The sequence below is a fragment of the Pavona decussata genome, unplaced genomic scaffold, assembly GCF_977016875.1.
Source record: "Pavona decussata unplaced genomic scaffold, jaPavDecu1.1 SCAFFOLD_49, whole genome shotgun sequence".
Lineage (NCBI taxonomy): Eukaryota > Metazoa > Cnidaria > Anthozoa > Scleractinia > Agariciidae > Pavona > Pavona decussata.
In genome coordinates this window covers 806,212-824,404 of record NW_028145471.1, presented here as the reverse complement: position 1 = coordinate 824,404, position 18,193 = coordinate 806,212, and the positions used below count along the sequence as shown (strand labels likewise).

Here is an 18,193-nt window from a genome sequence, read left to right as displayed (position 1 = left end):
ACATCGATTCGCCTCGTGTTTTTTTTAGGTCTGATCAGTTAACATGTAATAGAAGCATTAATGTCAATGTGTGAAAGTTCAGCAGAGAGAAGAAAGGCTTTGAAATAGCCAAGGTAAACTCCAGATGTTTTTGCTGGTTTCCGGCCGCCATGTTGGTGCCCATCAGACGGGGCACCAACATGGCGTCCCATACTAAACTCTGTAATTTTCCGTGGTACATTCTCTCGAATAACTCGATTAGGAGATATCGCACAGCCCTGTGGCTTTTACACGTTGTTTATGTATCACTCTTCTACAACATATCATTTTCTTGACTTTATATATTGAATGGTTGAGGATTTTATTTTTTCACTTGCGTGACGATCTGTGAGGTGAAAACCACCTATATCACGATACAATACTCAATATTAGACGTGACGACATATTTTAATTAGTGATGACACAAACTTGCCAATGTGCACTTGGTGATAATGAAATTCTAAAATACTTTTATCCTTGTATCAATAAAATATGTGTCCGTTAGGTTTATTCTGAGATCCCGGTTAATACGGATACTTTTGCCATTTCCCTTTTCTGCCGTCCGTATCAGCAGTTACAGCTGATTGTGAGATCTAAGTTGCAAAAGTTCAAGTGTGGGATTTAAAGGGGAATTATCGCGATCCTGGGGATCTTCCCATTGTGCTGAGACGTCAATATAAAGTCGTATTGCCGTCTCAAAATGACAGTTTCTGATTGGCTTAAAAAACTGTCATGTAAGCATGACAGCACGGCACTTAAATGGGTTTGGCGCGCACAGATCAAAATTTTACTTCTGTGAATGAACATGCGACGTTAGATGGTGCTGTTTATTTCTTTTCATTTGAGTTTACTAAGCTTCTGACACTGTTCAAAGACCACTTATAATATTTTTTTTTTGTGGTGAACATGCATCATGGTAAAGCGGATACAACTTTTTCTTGAAGGTAAGCGAAAAAGAGTGATTATAAATTCGATGAAGAGAAATTTACTTAAAAGACTTTCTTAGTTGCGTGTGAAAGCGGCCACGGTAAATAACAATAAGCTTAAATTCCAATAAAATTATGGCATCTTCAAAGCAAAAGGATCTGTTTCTTTTCTGATGTCTCTTATCTCTAGAAAAAATTGCTCCAAGAGCGCTGCTGCGTTCTCTTTCATGGCTCAGGTTTGTTCTTCTTGTCGTAGCGCCGAACGGCAGACTCGGTAATTTTTACAGTATTCTTCGCGGCTTGGTTTCTTTCAAATTTCTCAATCTCCACGGCATCTACGCTAGGATAACAGTACTCTGTTTTCGTTTTTGGGTACTAGTATGGTTGCTCTTTTTATTCTTGCTTCTGGTTGTGAGGTTTATTCATCACTGTTTTCATGTTGTTGTTTTTGTCTCGGCGGTAACAAATTTTCAATAAAATTTGTTGGTAAAATGTTCAAACCTACTAGCTCGTCTATTTCATCAATGGTAGGTGCTTAATGGACTGTACATTTTTGCATTTTCTTTGTTTTGACGTAAAAATTAAAGCCAAAAATTCAAATAACCCGCCCCGAGCAAAAATTTCGCGCACGGATATTACGATGGCTGCAGTTTAACTGAAGTAAGAATTTATCTTTCAATCAGCGCACGATTTGTACTTTATCCGTTTACCTTCTCCAACAAAATGTCAGTATCGCGATAAAAAACTAAATTCGATTTTGAGATGGCAATACGACTTTATATTCCGTATTGGGCTCCGTCGCTTCGCGACTCCGCCCAACTCTTCGTCAATATAAACTCTCAACTAGCCGTCAATATAAAGTCGTACTGCCGTCTCAAAATCGAATTTAGTTTATAGTATCACGAAAATTTGCTGTCATTTCAAAACCCAAAAATGTTTGACTGTCAGCAGAAACAACGAAATAATTGTCAAGTTTGCTAAAAATTATCACCCCAGTGCAATAAAACTGTCGATTAGTGCTTCTGGCTAAAGACAGAGTAGCCTGGTTTGGATTGAAACTTGAAAAATATTAGGCTAACGTTTTTCAAGTTCTCCCATTTTTGTTTCCAAAATGCGCTAGAACAGATCACAAGTTGTTTCTTTCAAGAATTGAATTGATTTCTTTCCTCTCGTCATTCTAGAATTATTTGGCAGGTGATTGAAGGTCTTATTTCATCATTTTTAACAAAAGATATCAAAAACCCCATGATACTTCCCCTTTAATACAGCCTTCAATAATAATTACCAACACCTTTAAAATTACTGAACGACTATAGCTGAATACATATGCTGTTGTAAATGGAAATCTGATTTAGCAATCCTATTTATATGAAAACCAACTGCATACGGTGAATCTTACAACAACATCTGACCTTTACTTTCCAACTTAGAGCAGCATCAGCCTGATTGACTGATGCTTTACTCCAATTACACTTGAAATAGTTAAAGTTATATGTTAACAGTGTATTACGATCACCGGAACACGTTTTGCATACAGTTCTGCAAAATAGCTGAGTTGATTTTAATGTTTAACAAACTCAGTAACAACAACAACAACAACAACAACAACAATTTATTATGAGAAAAGACAAATTACAATATTACATACCCACAATTGGCAAAGGCTATTCGAAGTGGGTAGCATTTACAGTTGTTTGCACGCTCAAAAGGAACAGAAAATTAACAGCACAAAAATAGAAATGATTCATTAAACAAAGAGAAAGAGAATTAAATAAGGAAATGAATAAATAAATAAAACACCTAAATGACTAATTATTATTTAGAAAGTTAAATGCAAGCTAACTAAGTAGTGACATAAGCCAGAAAAACAAAATGCGCTTTTTGACAGTTTTTGCTCTGACCTTGTTCTGAATCGGGAAACTTTACATAACTAAGTCTCGTAAATGGATGACCGCTCTTTACGATTGTTACTATCTAGCACAAAAGCCCAATTTTTGATCAACACAATAAAGACATAAACAATATTAATAACAAGCTGTAGTCAGTGGTGATTCTATTTTGTTCTGCCACTGAATATTTATTTAACAATTATTCCACGAGCGCGCGTTGGATATGAGATGATAGATAGCCAACGAGGCGCGTAGCGCCGAGTTGGCTATAATCATCTCATATCCAACAAGCGCAAGTGGAATAATTGTTTTATTAAAAACAATCAAGAAATATTGCTAGATCTAACTGATTTCGCTGTGAGAGAAGAACCAGCAGACAATTTAATGGCCGCCATTTCTTGGCCATGGTATAATTGCTCATATACCATGGCCGCTCAGCCAATCAAATCCCTTGAATTGCATTATACAATGATCCAGTTTTTAATAATATCGATTACCCACGGGGGAATCGATCGATCTACTTCAGCTGAGTGCATTGGTCGAGTTTGATTTCACAACTTGTGAAACGTCCCACATTTGATGAAACTTACGACATAATGCGTTGAATCGGGTACTTTTCGTCCATGTCGCAAAACCTCTGCCACGTCTGTTCAGCATGAAAAACTCAACACCAGTGCCTACAGAAATGGTAACTATAGCAGCATCAACCTATCCTTTTTGATACTCACATGTCACATGATTCCAGCCAGATTGGGAATTGTTCTCCTTGTTTGAACGTAATTAGTTGCTAGGCCACGAATGCAACACGATAGGCGTTTGTAATTTTAAAATGTTCCATTAATCCATTTGAAGCACTTAAAATTACCCAATTTACCTTATTCAACCGTTGCGACTTTGTTTAACCACGCGTATGATTTCTGGATTATTCATATTTATGCTTGAATTGGTTATGTGGTGCTACTTCGGAAAAAAAAAAAAGAAAAACAGTGTTACAATCGAATTTCCGTGTTAGCCAGTTGGTAAATAAAACTGATATTCCCTAAAAGATGACTTGAAGGTTTCATTTGGCTGCCAGACTTAAATTTTTCTTGTTTTGCTCATATGAACCCAATTTGAAAACTTAAAACAACCGCAAGGGGATACGAAACTTGGTTATTGGAAACACCGAAAGACTGAGAAGAAAAATATCTTAATTCAAATATCAGTTTACCGTTTTCCTAGCTCTTAAAATGAAATGTCAGTTTAGGTCGCCTGAACTAATATATACCATCTGATGAGATAAAAAATTTGCATAAGTAATTTTCGAAGTCGATGAAAGGTTTTGATTAACCTAGCTTTTATTTTTGGCAATATAGAAAATATAAGAACGGAAGCCATTACTACCTATTACCTATTAGCTTGTATTTCAAATGACGGCTGCGACATAACATGTGATCTATATTTACTGGCACGAGCTGACAGGTATGTGCTATTTTTTTTAAAAAAGTAAGTGGCATATTCCTTCGTAGTTGTCCGATATGACTATCAGTATTATTCTCTGATTTGTTTTCTTCGGGCTGTGAGGCTTTCTTTCGTCCATAAACGAACATTTCCCGTTTCGTGTTTCGATCAGGAATGAAAGGGCTTCATGTTTGCCTTTTATAGTTGTTGTCTTAACTAGACAAAGTCCGTATTGAAGTTCAGGTCATGTGCATTTCAATCCATTTTCTATCCCGATAAAAGCCTTCTGATATGTTTGGTCATCTGCTTTTTTGTATCTTAGCTCTGTCAGCTGCCTGATGCCGAGGAAGAAGTACTTTTCAAGACTAAATACTTTGTTTCTCTGCTTTTGTTGCCCACAGCAAAGAAGCAGCAAGGCCGAAACATTAATTGTAACACTGAAAGACGATTTCATTGGATAATAAAGGAGTAAACCAGGATGAACAACTCCACAGGATCACAGTCCTGCTCCCAAGTGATATCAACACTGTTTATAACGATTACCTCTATAATCAGCCTTGCAGCCTTCATTGGAAATTTTCTTGTTACAGTAATCTTTCTAAAAACTCCAAGCCTAAAGACAAGCACAAATTGCTACATAGTCAACATGGCGATCTCCGATATTCTTTCTTCCTGCTTTAACTGGTTGTTATATACAACGGAAGGAATGCTGACAAGAAGAGTATTGATCACTGAGCCTTCGGCCTCCATTTTGTGCAAACTTGGTATGTACTGTAGGGGCGTTTCACACGCTGTTTCCGTCCTAAGCTTGGCGCTTATCACCGTGGAAAGATATATCGCCATTGTGTTTCCTTTGAAGAGCACTATGCTGGACCAAAGCCGAATTCGCTTTTCTCTGTCACTTTTGACGTGGATTATCCCAGTTATTTTTGGTTGTCCTTATATCTTATTTGCGAAAGTGATCACAGTGGATGATCACTCTTTCTGCAGGTTATCGTGGATTGGATCAGGATTGACTATTTACAATGTCTCTGGAATTGTCGTGTTTTACTGTACTCCTTTTATTTTAATTATAATACTCTTTACTCGCATTGTGAAAGCATTAAGACAGCGGTCAAAGTTGGAAGACGTAATGCGAGGTCCTATGATAAACACGAGGCAGAAACAGCAACAAAAAGTCACGAAAATCCTCTTTTCAATTGTAATGGCCTTTTTCGTTTGTTGGACTCCTCTTACCATTTATCTGGCACTGAGACTGTTTTATCCAGATCGCTTCCTTAAAGAACAATGCCAGATTATGTCGGCTTTGTTTTTTTATATTTTTCCATCTCTTAGCACAGCAGTAAATCCTGTTATTCTATTGTTCTTTAGTACAAATTATCGTCAGGCCTTGGCCAACTTGTGTCCTCAGAAGTGTGACTGCTTAGGAAGGGTCGTCTCTCGGCAACCGTGTAGGGATAACAGGATTGGACCGACGCATGCATGTAGTGTTCAGATGAAAGACTTAAACTATATATAGCTTCATGGAGATGTTACACTTCCTCACAGTCCATTGTTAGCGTTGTCCAGACTGCTACCTCGCTTTGGTTCACAGCCTAATTTTTAGCGCTGAGTATGGACCAAGATTTTTCAGACACCATTTCTACAGCTGTGAGTCGAACGTCACGATATGTTCCTGATGAAGGAAACTACTCCGCCGCAAAATGAGTTTACAGCATAGATACTTACTTCCTAGATTTCACTGTATATAGTGTACACAAACGTTTTTTTTAAACATGATTGGTCGGCTCAGGTTGATTCGCCATGAACTGTCTGTCGTAATACATCGATCTTGAGTAGCTCCATTCAGGCTAAGAAAATTCACCGATCCTACCTTATGCATGTTATATTTCAAATTATCAGTCATGCTATGAAGTCGTTTTATGGTAGTATTCTCCCATCACTGGGCGAAATGTGACCGGTCTAATCCGAGTATATAGTTATACAGCGGGAAAAGGGGCAGAAACAACGTCGACTCGAGGGAAGTCCTTGTAGATAGTAGTTTGGAGAAATCAGTTCCAGTAAGCAGGGGAAGTGTGTTAGGTTTTGTAATGCATTTTCTTGTCGTAAATAAAGTCGAACGATGGAAACCAATGTGTTAAAATAGTATTTACCCGAATAATTTAAGTGTGAGACAAAACAAGAGTGCTTGATAAAAAAGGTCAGTTAATACTGGAGTCCAGTGATGGCATACGTAGGTAGTTTAATGTAGAAGGTGGTTTAATTGTGAAGACATTTTACAAAAGGTTGTCTTGTTGAACTTGACCGCTGATATTGCTCGGTCATCTTATGCAAATTTTGTATCGTTAAGTGTTGTTGTCATGGTAATATGACTGTCGCATATTAACAACATTCATTAAAAACAGAAAAAAAAAGAACGAGCTGTTGAAGTTTTATGTTTCCAAAGGTTTGGAAATTTCCCGATGAGCGGCGGTTTCGATGTTTTCCAACCGTTCGACTGAATGTTATTGGCTATCGATTACGATAACAATGAAGACGCGGAAAGAAGTTAACGATTTTGAAGTTGTATTTCTTTAGAGCAGAAGTACATTAGAAATTTTATTCATGAAGGAAATGCTAATCATAACTGGGAATAACATACCGCTTAATGAATCGGGATAAAAGGAAGATATTTTCACATCTCTGGCAGTATAATTCGCACGACGGTAGTTTATTTTCATTCCTAGTTTCGCCAAAGTTTTACGACATCAGCCCAAGGTGCCCAACTAAACGTTAATTTTTCCTTACGTGAGAGACAACATAGAGGGATCGATCTGAATATCCGTGAACCGAATTAATTGAATTGAACCAAAAGTGTGTTTCTGTTTTGAAAAGCTTTTGATCCACATTAAATAGAAACACGGTTGTTAAGTGGGACACAGAAGAAACAGCCTCCATCAGCCTAACTTATACAAGGTGCAACATTTATATTAATTTTTTGTCGCTACATGATGGTTGTCAATAATTATATAATTAAATGCCCTCACTAAGAATAAAAAACTAAAAACTAAAATGAAATAAAGAGACAGAGTTTTCTGGATTTTTTCATTGAGGTTACGAATGAAACTGCCACTTAGGAGTTGGTCGCTTTTCGTAAACTGAGAACCCTACAAAAATTTTTTGCCCTTTTTCGTTTGTAAGTAGCGAAGATATACTTAAGAGCTAAAACAAGCGCTACCGGTACCGCTGTCTTAGTTTTAATCGTTAGTGATGACGTTCGATATAATTGCCGGACTACCATCACGTAACCACATAAATATTTTCGTAAAATGGTGTACTTTGCGTCAGTTTCTATTGAAGCTAGTTTATGCAAAACGTCTTCAGAACAAATAAGAGGTTGCTATAAAGCACATCCGACTAAAATTGCCGGACTACCATCACGCTGCGACGTAATTACCATCACAAAAATTCACAAAATTTCATCAGCTAAATTCAACAAGGATATTTCATGCAAAGCATCTGCACAATAAAAGAGAATTGCTTCTACAATAGCCTCCTAAGCAGACGTTCCTTGGTTCGTAACGTCACGCACTTCTCCCAGCGAACGTTCGGGCCTTTCGCCTTTGTATTTTGAAGCCGAATCAGCATCATATCCTTTGTAATACAAATGACTAATCAGGAGGAAGTGTAATTCATTCACATCGCCAGCTGTCCACAGGTCACCAAAGCGTAATGTAAGAGTTTGTATCACGTTAGAATTCGATCGAAAATTACAATTAAGTCTGAAAAAAAATCACTTGGTGTGCTTTGGGGAGGTTTCACAGCTTCTCAGAGCTTCCAAAAGCCCGCGTTTTGAGCGGTTTATGAGAAAGTCACGGTCAAACCTTGGCACGAGTACTAAAATGCGCCCGATAGGGGGATACGTGTGACACCTTTAGCTCGCAACAAACAACACACATCCCATCCTGGATAAGTGTTGCGCGATTTACGGCTTACTCAGGACGGGGTGTATGTATCTTGTTGCGTGCCAAAATTCCCCCTGTCGGGCACATTTTAGAACTCGTGCCCTGGTTTGAGCGTGAGTTTGTCATGACATTCCAGCGACACGGCAATTCCGCGTCAATAATGGCGCCTGATTCGAGTTCAACTTTGTTTTCAACTAAGGCCTGTGTCTCAATAAACGGAACTTAAACGAGGATGAGCTGCTCAGGTAGGACTGCACCTCATCCTTTTTGGAATATGTTGAGGCAGGCAGGCGTGTGTTTGAATTTCAAGCGAATTTTTGAGAGGTTTATGAAGTGCTCTACTCAAATGAGGGGTCAAATTACGTTTAAATTAGACATAGAACAGTGCTGCACGTGTACCAGCCGTTGAGAGATAAAATGCTCTAGACGGTTTCGGGAGCTTTGAGAAGCCATGAAAACTCAGCAAAACATACCAGGTGAGCTTTCAGACTTAACTGTAATTTTTGTGGGTTTTCGAAGGAATGTCTTTTGAATCGTCTGTGTGCACCTTGCGGAGGCGGTTTCACGCCACAAATTCATGCATTTATGTTTGTCGTGACGCCACAAATCCACGCAACCTCATTCCCGGGGCCTTTTCCCTAGCTTGGGGGTGGACCACCCCCAAGCTAGGGAAAAGGCCCTGGGAACGAGGTTGAAATCCACGCCTTGTTTACAATTCCAGCGGGATCAGGTAACACTTGCATCGAGTTTCCTTCGTGTTTCTGCTCAATGTATTGATTATGCAGCAGTCGATTAGTTAGAATCCAGTGAACAAAATGCTATGCAAATATCACTTTGAGCTTGAAGAAATCTATCGTAACTCGATAAATCAGCCGATCCCGTCCTGAATATTTAGTACAGGACCCAGGTTACATAACGTTTTGACACATAAATACCGTGGCCGAGAAGGGACTTCAGACTTCAGATTTTGGACTTCAGGCTTAAGATTTCGAGATTGATGAGTCTTCAGATTTCCGTTTTTCGATTTATAATTAACCAAATTAATTTCTAAACCGTTGAGAAAAGGAAGACTGTTCTACCGATGTCAAGCTAAATGTTATTTTCACAAGAAGCAAAACAAATAAATAGCTAGCCAACCCATGCAAGTAATTTACATGTAAATTCAAATTTTATCAAGCAACTAATTTTGCAAGTTATCTTGAAAATATATTTTTATACATTTGTCTAACGCTGAAAGACTTATTCGACGAAAAATTGATGTAACCAGCTTAACCTTGGTTCTCGTCCTTGCTCCGAAAAAAAATTAACATTCCCAAATTCCAATTGTCCCAATTCGATCCGGAATCCGAGGGCCACTGGTTTGTTGGTCGTTTGACTGTTAAGTGTCATCCTCGTTAAACAAAGTTGATTTTTTTTATGATTTAACCACCACCAGACAAGTAACGATAGTTTAACCTTGTTTTATGTCATTTTTTTTGCTTATTTTGTATGCTTCGTCATAAAATGAATGAGTAGCTAAACTTAGTTCAATAAGTTTTCCCCGTTGTTTTGTTTCTATCGTGAGAATATTTTGGAAAGGGATATCTAGTTGACCCTATCAACAAAAGGGGGAAAGGGATGGGTAGGGGGCAGGTTCTGCCCGCAACGACTTTGAATGTGAGTAACTATTTTAATATTTAAAACAATGCCATAAGGCTTGGTTACCTTTTCAGAGATTTATCTGGAAACAATAGTGTTCAGCTAGTGTTCAGTTAGTGTTTACCATTGCAACCAATTTTTGACAGACCATTTTATTCGGAAAATGGAAAATCCCATTTTTAAACCAAGAAAATTACTTTTCTTACCGTAACTTTTATAGTTTTAAAGGAATCCCCGTAGATAGGGATAAGCCTGTTATATACAAATTAGCTTGGAAATGAAATGCACGACGATGCGATGGCCAAAACTGGAAGAGTTCGTACGTATGAATGAGACAAGTTTTGAATATAAAAACTGATGGAAATTGTTCAGGAGGTGTGATGAACGCATTTAGTTTCGGAAGTTCAAAGTTCGAGGTCAATTTGATGTCTGAAGTCCGAACTCTGAAGTGTGAAGTCCGAAGTCTGAAGTCCGAAGTCAGAAGTCAGAAGTCTGAAATCTGAAGTCTGAAGTCTGAAGTCTGAAGTCTGAAGTCTGAAGTCTGAAGTCTGAAGTCTGAAATATATGTGTTATTTTAATGCATGTCTTTTCGGCATGGACGGATGACGTATGGTCTAGGAAATGACAAAGTTGGAATGCGTTAGAACTTGCGACTCAGGCGTCCTGTCGCAACTCGAAGAATGCAACAAATAACAGTGTGTTTAATTTACCAAGGGGAACTTCAGCATCTAAAGCAGATGAGATGTTATACTTTAATCCATAGGACTCAAAATTAATCTAACACTTCACGTCCCATTATTAATATAAATATCCTCTTCAATGTTCTCCAGATACTTGTCATGGTGTTAGTTGGGAGAATTTGTTTAAGGACGGTGCCTACTAACACAGAGGTATTTTTGTGCTGTTTATGACTATGCTTTCTCTGCATAGTTCTGCTTTCTCCGCATAGTTTTAAACCGCCCAAAAATATCCCTGCATTAGTGAGCACTACCCATTGGAAACCCGAGTATCTCGAGATGCGCGGAACGTGTGCACAGTAACAATAGTAGGCGCCGTCCTTAAACATTAAGAACTTTGATCTTTGATGATCATTTCATTTATTCTCATGACCTGAATGTTTGATTAACCCTGTCCAGACCGGGATGGGATATCTTACCGCTCCCGACTTGGAACACTTACAACCTTTTTTTTTAGGTATTTCAACAAATGTAACCAAACCATTTCGGAATAAAAAGTAGCGAGATTAAAACATGACGACACCTCACCATTATCGAACCAAACCAAAACTCAACAAACCTCCTGACTTTTTTAGAAATTTATCGAAACAAATTGGTGCGATGTCTTGTTTCAGTGTTCACTTGAATTTTGAAAAAAAATTTAACTGACGGTTTCTTTTTGTGAGAAAATGGAATATTCTTGTTTTTAATCCTCCTAGTGGTTTAATTGCATTTTGTCAAATTTTGGCGGTTTTCTGACGTTTTGGGAAAATCCAGAAATCCCACATGGCGGATCCAAGATGGCCGCCGGTCGGAGTTCGAGACGTAATTCTCACGTCACGTAACTGAATAAGAGACAATGCTGCCTCTTCTTAGGTCTCAGTTTTTGGAGGACCTAAACCATGCTGTTGAAGAGTTTTACTAAGTGCAAAAAAAAAAAAAAAACAGGATTTAACGAAATCAAAAACAATTTGCACCAATTTACCTCAGAGGTTATGAACATTTCTTTGAACGAAACAGGGACTTCGGGTCTGGGTGCGCTTTCACAAATATTTCAAGAACTCCAGTAGTACAAGAGCTCATAGACAAGGAAATCGGATTAACAAGGAGGGTAAAAAACTGTTGTACATGCTTTTAGAAACTTGAAACTGAATAATTGTAATTTCTGTGGTGTGGTCTTCCATAAGATCTACTCATTGGCTGTGTGGTCTTCCTCAAGATCTACTCTTTGGCAGAGGTTACAATCGCTTCGAAACGCAGCAGCTCGACTATTCCAGAGAACTTTGTTTCGACAACACGTATCTGGAGCCTACGCCAGTGGCGATTAGTGAGAGTGATGACATCCCGGAGGTTACGGAGCGGCAGGTGTGGCAAGTTCCGGCTTGCTCCTTATCATCGCCTCTAAAACTTTGTTGTCTCTATCTGTTCCAATACCAGGTAAAGAAAAGTTTATGCTAGCATATATCGTTCAAGATATTGTTCAAAAAACCAAACATAAACAAAACAAACACGAGCTTACAAGACAAGATTCTTTGCCGTCCTTTTCTTCTCTTCATGTCGGTTCACCTCGCCACGTTGCCGATACAATCTACGGATTTTTGAAACAAATGCGGTACTCGTAAAAAGAACACTGGCTGTTTCCTTTATCGAGCTCCCGTACAAATATTGGTGATTAATCACCCGCCACCTCAAGTCTTCGTGCAGAACCTTCATGATTTTGCGAGTTCATCGATGAGCTTGGTAACCTCTCGGTCGAATCATGACTCTCGAATCATGCTGTTGAATCATGTAAAAAAAATCTGGGTCTATACACAGCAATGAAATCAGCTGTAAACAAGAGCTCAAATCATCGTTAAACGTTCAATCTGACTCGATTTGTGCATTTGCATAAAATCAAGCATCCAGGAATGCCATCTAATGGGATTCAATTATTCAAAGCTCAACTCTTTTAACAACTTCGACATTAACGTTTTTCCATTTTTGATAATAATGTTGGATGCATCGAACGTCGAATAACGTTACTCTTAATTTTTTTCTTAAATGCCCATCCGAGTTATTTTCAAGCAAGGTTGGCTAACCTCTTCCCCCACTTTTGCCGCCATCTGTGTTTTAATCAATAATTAAATTTATAGTGAAAAAGAAATTCCCGTCAAAAATAATCGACTTGCAAAAATCACTGCTTAATATTAGAATTTGTAGTGAAAAAGAAATTGCCCCCAAAACAATCGACTTGTAACAATCACTGCCAAATATACCAAAAAGTAAATGCGTGCCTCAACCTATCACACTTTATCCTCGTTTTCCCTTATTGCCATTCCTCAATCTACATTATCAGTTTTGTACTAGGCACTTATCTAAAAACATTCTTACTTAGTGCCAGTTTATCAGTACTATCCTTTTCTTCCTATTCCTCCCAGTAGGCTGTCGTAGTATTTTACAGTATTTCGCACAAAGCCATATTAACCTGTTGAAAGGTCAATGTAAATTAAATATATTTTTTTAATTTTTTGTTTGTCTTCGAAGATGGAACACTTTCAATTTAAGAGACTAGCTTCCCTCTCCGTAACATGCCGTGTAGGGAACGATGCTAATCGCACTCTCACTTACATTCGTCAGGCCATTTCCTCATTCTTTGGTTGAAAGAAATAAAATATTCATGAAAGATTTTATCAGTAGTTTTTTTCTCTATCTAACTCCAGTGCTGTTAAAATAACACCAGTCCTCAAATTGAGTTATTTTTACATTTGCGAAGACAAATGATTGATATAACTCTCTATGGAGTTCTCGGCGTTATTTCCAAATATAAAGGCTTCTTTGTTAGGGAGTTTCCTGAAGATTCCATTTGATTTATTTTATGTCATCTTTCTTGGCACGATTATATTGATTATAACTCAACTAAAATTAGCAAAAATATTAATGTAATGATAAAAATCAAACAGCTCTCAGGAATCAAAGCCATCAATAAGCCTTTACTATTCTCTCATCTGTCCTTATTTATCATATGGATGTTTCCTGTGGTATATATAACTTCCATATATAGCTATTTGTTTAAGTAGCAAAAATACAAAACAGGGCAATTCACAATTGTCATGGAATAAATGTGAAGGAATATTTTTCGTGATGGAGAATTGTTATTGTTCCCACATTTTGATCTTGTTGCTCGTCATTATGCAGACCTAGACCTCCTTAAAATTTCCCGTTGTAAAATTGGGCACACTTGTTTTCTTTATTTGATGTTAAAATTCCATTTCTGAAGTAGTTTTTAGCTCTACAACAATGACTTTGAAACAAACTCCTGAATAACATTAACGCGTAGGCTAACTTTATTGCTGTGACTCAGTGAAAGCCCGTGTCTGAAGGAAGACATAGCTTACCCGTTTCACACCATTTCGGGGGCGGTGCTGACAATTTCTCACTTACCTAGAATTGACTTTTTTTAGCTCATAGTTCATACGATCACACAACCTGTCATCGCAGGAGGGTTTATTCACACAATTCAATATGATGAAGGTCCTGATAAGATCCGAAAGCTTAGACTTCCGTTTAATGCCGTGTAGCGTCTTAAATGCCTCGCATATTCAAACTTACGTGTATAACATTTGTTGCTGACAATTTACTTCGACGTGTTATGATTAATAATGTAATGTATTCAATAAATATAATTTTTGCTCATTTTGTAATTTATTTTCTCGACTCGTTGGAGGCTCTGAGATTGATCTTTACACCAAAGCCAAGCGAAATATCTTCCTGTATGGCTCAATCGGTCAATATGTACGTAGGTCTAGTATTTACAAACGTCAAAGCGATGCCGCACTCTGAAATGGAAACGGATATGGCGGTCTCGAGTGTTTGCATTATGGGCTTTTTTATTTAGTTATCGAAATGATGCCTCATGAAACATCATCCATCCTTTCCAAACTTTTCAGCTGGTTGTAGTGGGTTTTTTTTATGCACAGTCTCTAATTTTTTTTTTCAGTGGTGTGGAGAAGCTCGGATATCGTCGTCCAAAAGGTTCAAGAATTTAGAAAATATCTTTCTACAATTGTATACTCTGTAGAAAAAACGTAGAGGCCATCTTGCCTTGAGGGAACTGAAAAAGGCGTTAAAAATTTGGATATGTGCATTAATGACAGATAAGATACGACGTTGATGGTAGCCTGAGCTACGACACGAAAAGTAAACTACAGTTTTGTTGAAAGTTTTTACTGTTATTTGAAAATGTGGGCCTGATACTTTTCATTCAAGTTTGAATTGCGTCCACCATTTAGTCCGATAAATATTGACTTTTTAAAAAATGCTATAACAGAATATGCAAATATTCGGGAACTGTCATGGTTGAACTTGTTCCAAATTATACGGGAAGAAAATTTGCATTTAAAACTGCGCGATAAAACTCCTACGTCCTTTTTAATTACCCTGCTCAGTATGAGAGGATGACTAACACCTTTCACGTTTTCACATTAAAGCCATCCTAGTAGATGGTAATTAATTGTTTTCCGTCTATCTTTTCTGATAAGTGTCAGTGTATGAGGGAGATAGAAACGTCTAAATAAATAAATTAACAAGGACCGGTTATTTAGGTGTCAATTTAAGACAACTGAGACGAAAAAACTTCCTCATTTTTCAAAATTTTAGACAGTAAAGTGAATGGTTGTGTAAACACAGGAAGACATGAATATAAACGATGTTTAACGTGTAAATACAGAACCACCTGAAGCTAGTTATTAAAACAGTTGACAAGGCTGTCACCACAATTGTACAGGTACAGTACAAAGCACGACAATTGCGGCTTTTCAATTTACATTTCTTTCTGGAGAAATGAACGCCAGCAACACGGAGAAACAAACGGCCATGTCGTCACCAGTTGGCATAGATCTATTCCTTTCTGTTTTGAATATTTTTCTTTCCATCACTGCGTGCCTGGGAAATGTTATGATCCTGGTTGTTCTTCAAAGAGTGTCTTCCATTCATCCACCGACAAAACTCCTGTTTCGATGTTTAGCGGTCTCCGATCTGTGTGTTGCTCTCATTTCGCAGCCAATTCACGCCACCTCGTTGTTAAAGAGGACTATAAAGATGAACTTGACTGTTTTAAGCTACGCCACACAAGTTAATTACCTTTTCAGCTTTATTTTGTGTGAGGTATCGATTTTTACATCGACTGCTATCAGTGTCGACAGACTTCTAGCACTACTCCTTGGGCTGAAATACAGAATCGTTGTCACTTTATGGCGAGTTCGTGCGATCATAATTTGCTTTTGGTTAATAGGTTTTTCAGATGGACTGATGTTTATTTTTCTTAGTCAGGATATCGCCTTCACCGTAGCTATTGCCCTTTCTGTAATTTCTGTATTCATTTCAGTGTTGTCCTACACGAAGATCTTCTTCATACTACGTCGGCGCCAAGCTCAGGTAACTGAACAGCCGAACGGATCGAGAGTCTCACTTAATATCACAAAATACAAACAGACGGTCTCCAGCATAGGATTTGTGCAGGTGGCTTTGGTTGTTTGCTATGTTCCTTTTATTATAATAGCTACGCTTGAAACGTATACGAAAACGATTCAAATCGCATGGGATTCGATAGTAACCCTTCTCTTCTTCAACTCGACTTTAAACCCTATCATTTACAGCTGGAGAATCAGAGGTTTAAGGAGAGCAATGAAAGACACAGTGAGAAAGGTTTGCTGCCCCGCGAGTTTGACAACTAACGTTGATCGAGATACCGACGAGGCGGTGCCGCCAAGTTTAGTTGGAAACTTTAATTGATTCACTAAATGGCGTATTATGCGTTCAAATGTGTTCAGAACGGAAAATCGGAACACTCCCGACTTTGAAGCAATATATCAATTGTTATAGCTATGAATAAAAAAGTAATCATCATTTGGCGTGAAAAAAACGGTATTGTATTGTCCCTGAATGCAAGGTTTTGTGATTGCTGTCAATTTGTCGCGTCCTTGGGCCATCAACAAGACTGCAGACGGAAAAAACATCGGAAAGCTGAAGGGATAAAAGCTTTAATGGATATCTCAAAGAGTTTTAATTGAAGAAATATTGCGCAATATATCCTGTTTTGACCAAGGATTTGTGAGAGAGAATATTTGATGAATAAAGCTGTAATTCCATCGAATTGCTACTCATATTTCCTTATTAGGAATAACTTTAATTCTGAAAGTAATGGGTGTCTCTAGCTCTGTTAATATTGATTTTTACAAGCTACAAGCATTTTCAAAAAGAACTGAGGCAGTCTTGGTAAAATGCGGCATTTAAGAATATTTTAACATTGACATTTTACTTTCCTTTCTCCCTTAGTAATCGATGTTGTATGACTTTCGGGATTATATTTACACCTACAGACTATCAACACTCAACGGGGAAAGGGGGATACGGGGAGTCAAAATAGAGGTCAACTTTTCAACAAGATCGCATTATATAAAGTAGTTTGGCGAAGCCGTTTCAACCTTTTTTGCACATGCCTCAAGCAAAGTAGTTTCTAGAATTAGATACGGCTATTGAGCTCAAAAAAAAAAAAAAATGGAGTCCCTCCCGATCTATGCCTAAAGACATTTGATCACAATTTGTTTTTCGATGGAATCAATCTTAAGATCCCACGCACTCATGAGAAAATACCCAAAATGAAACAAGAAGCGTCACAAAATTGGTTTTCCTCAAAACTGTTTTCATTAAAAATATATATTCACCAAGGGAGGCTCGTGATAAGTTAAAGATCGCCGCTGAAAATTGAATCCTTTATGTTTTGATGCCATGGCAACGATATCAACGACATAAGAAGCAATAGATAGGTAATTGAAAATATATTTAGGTGCTCTTGTAATTTTTATAGATCTCCAAGAGCAAGGTTGCGTGATCGATGGAAGATTGACAAATGTGTATTACTCTCTAATAGAAAAATTTCTCGGGGACCAATCTAACATTTATCTCAATTCCTTTCAGCCAGGCCTGTAGCCAGACGAAAATTTTTACCAAGGCATCAAGACAATTAGAAGAAGAAAATAATAATAATAATAATAATAATAATAATAATAATAATAATAATAAAAATAATAATCTTTACTATAAATGACCAACTTTTAACACAACCCTATGCACTCCTAAAATTTATGTACATTTTCAGCAAATATAAAATTCTCGTATTCAAATTCTTGTGGTATAAGGATAAACATGGTCAAGGTGAAGCTTTAAAATATTTCAGAAAAGGAAAAAATATATTTAATCTACGTTAAAAAACAAAGGAAATATTTGCTTCTGATATATATCATACACTGAAGACTACCAAAGCACATATTCAAAAAGAAAATTCAAACATTACTATTTGTAACTTTAGAAACTCTGGACAGTTATGCTGACACTAGCACTCTTATTTCTGAAATAAAAAAGTAATCTTAATTATAACTCAATCATAAATCATAATATTTTCCTTCTTTCTTCATAACTTTTTACTCTTTTGACAAATAATGTATTCAAAATTGACTTTTTTAACGCCTCCAATTAGTAATTCGTGTATGTATGTCCTTAACACCGCCTGCCTAGATTAGCTCGCTATTTGCAGGCGGTGTTCATTGTAAGTGACTTTTTGGAAAACTAAATAAATTTGAAACTTG

At 37.4% G+C, this 18,193-nt stretch overlaps 2 protein-coding genes across 2 annotated transcripts; both read left to right on the top strand.

Moving 5' to 3' along the window:
- The first annotated feature begins 4,430 nt into the window (after positions 1–4,430).
- LOC146481508 (somatostatin receptor type 5-like) lies at positions 4,431–7,289 on the top strand. Its single transcript, XM_085108192.1, has one exon. The coding sequence runs from the start codon at positions 4,752–4,754 to the stop codon at positions 5,790–5,792; it is 1,041 nt and encodes a 346-aa protein (XP_084964318.1). The 5' UTR covers positions 4,431–4,751; the 3' UTR covers positions 5,793–7,289.
- Positions 7,290–15,146: 7,857 nt separating this feature from the next.
- On the top strand, positions 15,147–17,308 carry LOC146481507 (melanocortin receptor 5-like). The gene has a single exon (XM_085108191.1). It carries the CDS (start codon positions 15,390–15,392, stop codon positions 16,338–16,340), a length of 951 nt encoding a protein of 316 aa, XP_084964317.1. The 5' UTR covers positions 15,147–15,389; the 3' UTR covers positions 16,341–17,308.
- The last annotated feature ends 885 nt before the right edge of the window (positions 17,309–18,193 follow it).

Coding starts and splice junctions, on each gene's coding strand:
- LOC146481507 (XM_085108191.1), top strand. CDS start 15,390: ATGAACGCCAGCAACACGGAGAAACAAACGGCCATGTCGTCACCAGTT.
- LOC146481508 (XM_085108192.1), top strand. CDS start 4,752: ATGAACAACTCCACAGGATCACAGTCCTGCTCCCAAGTGATATCAACA.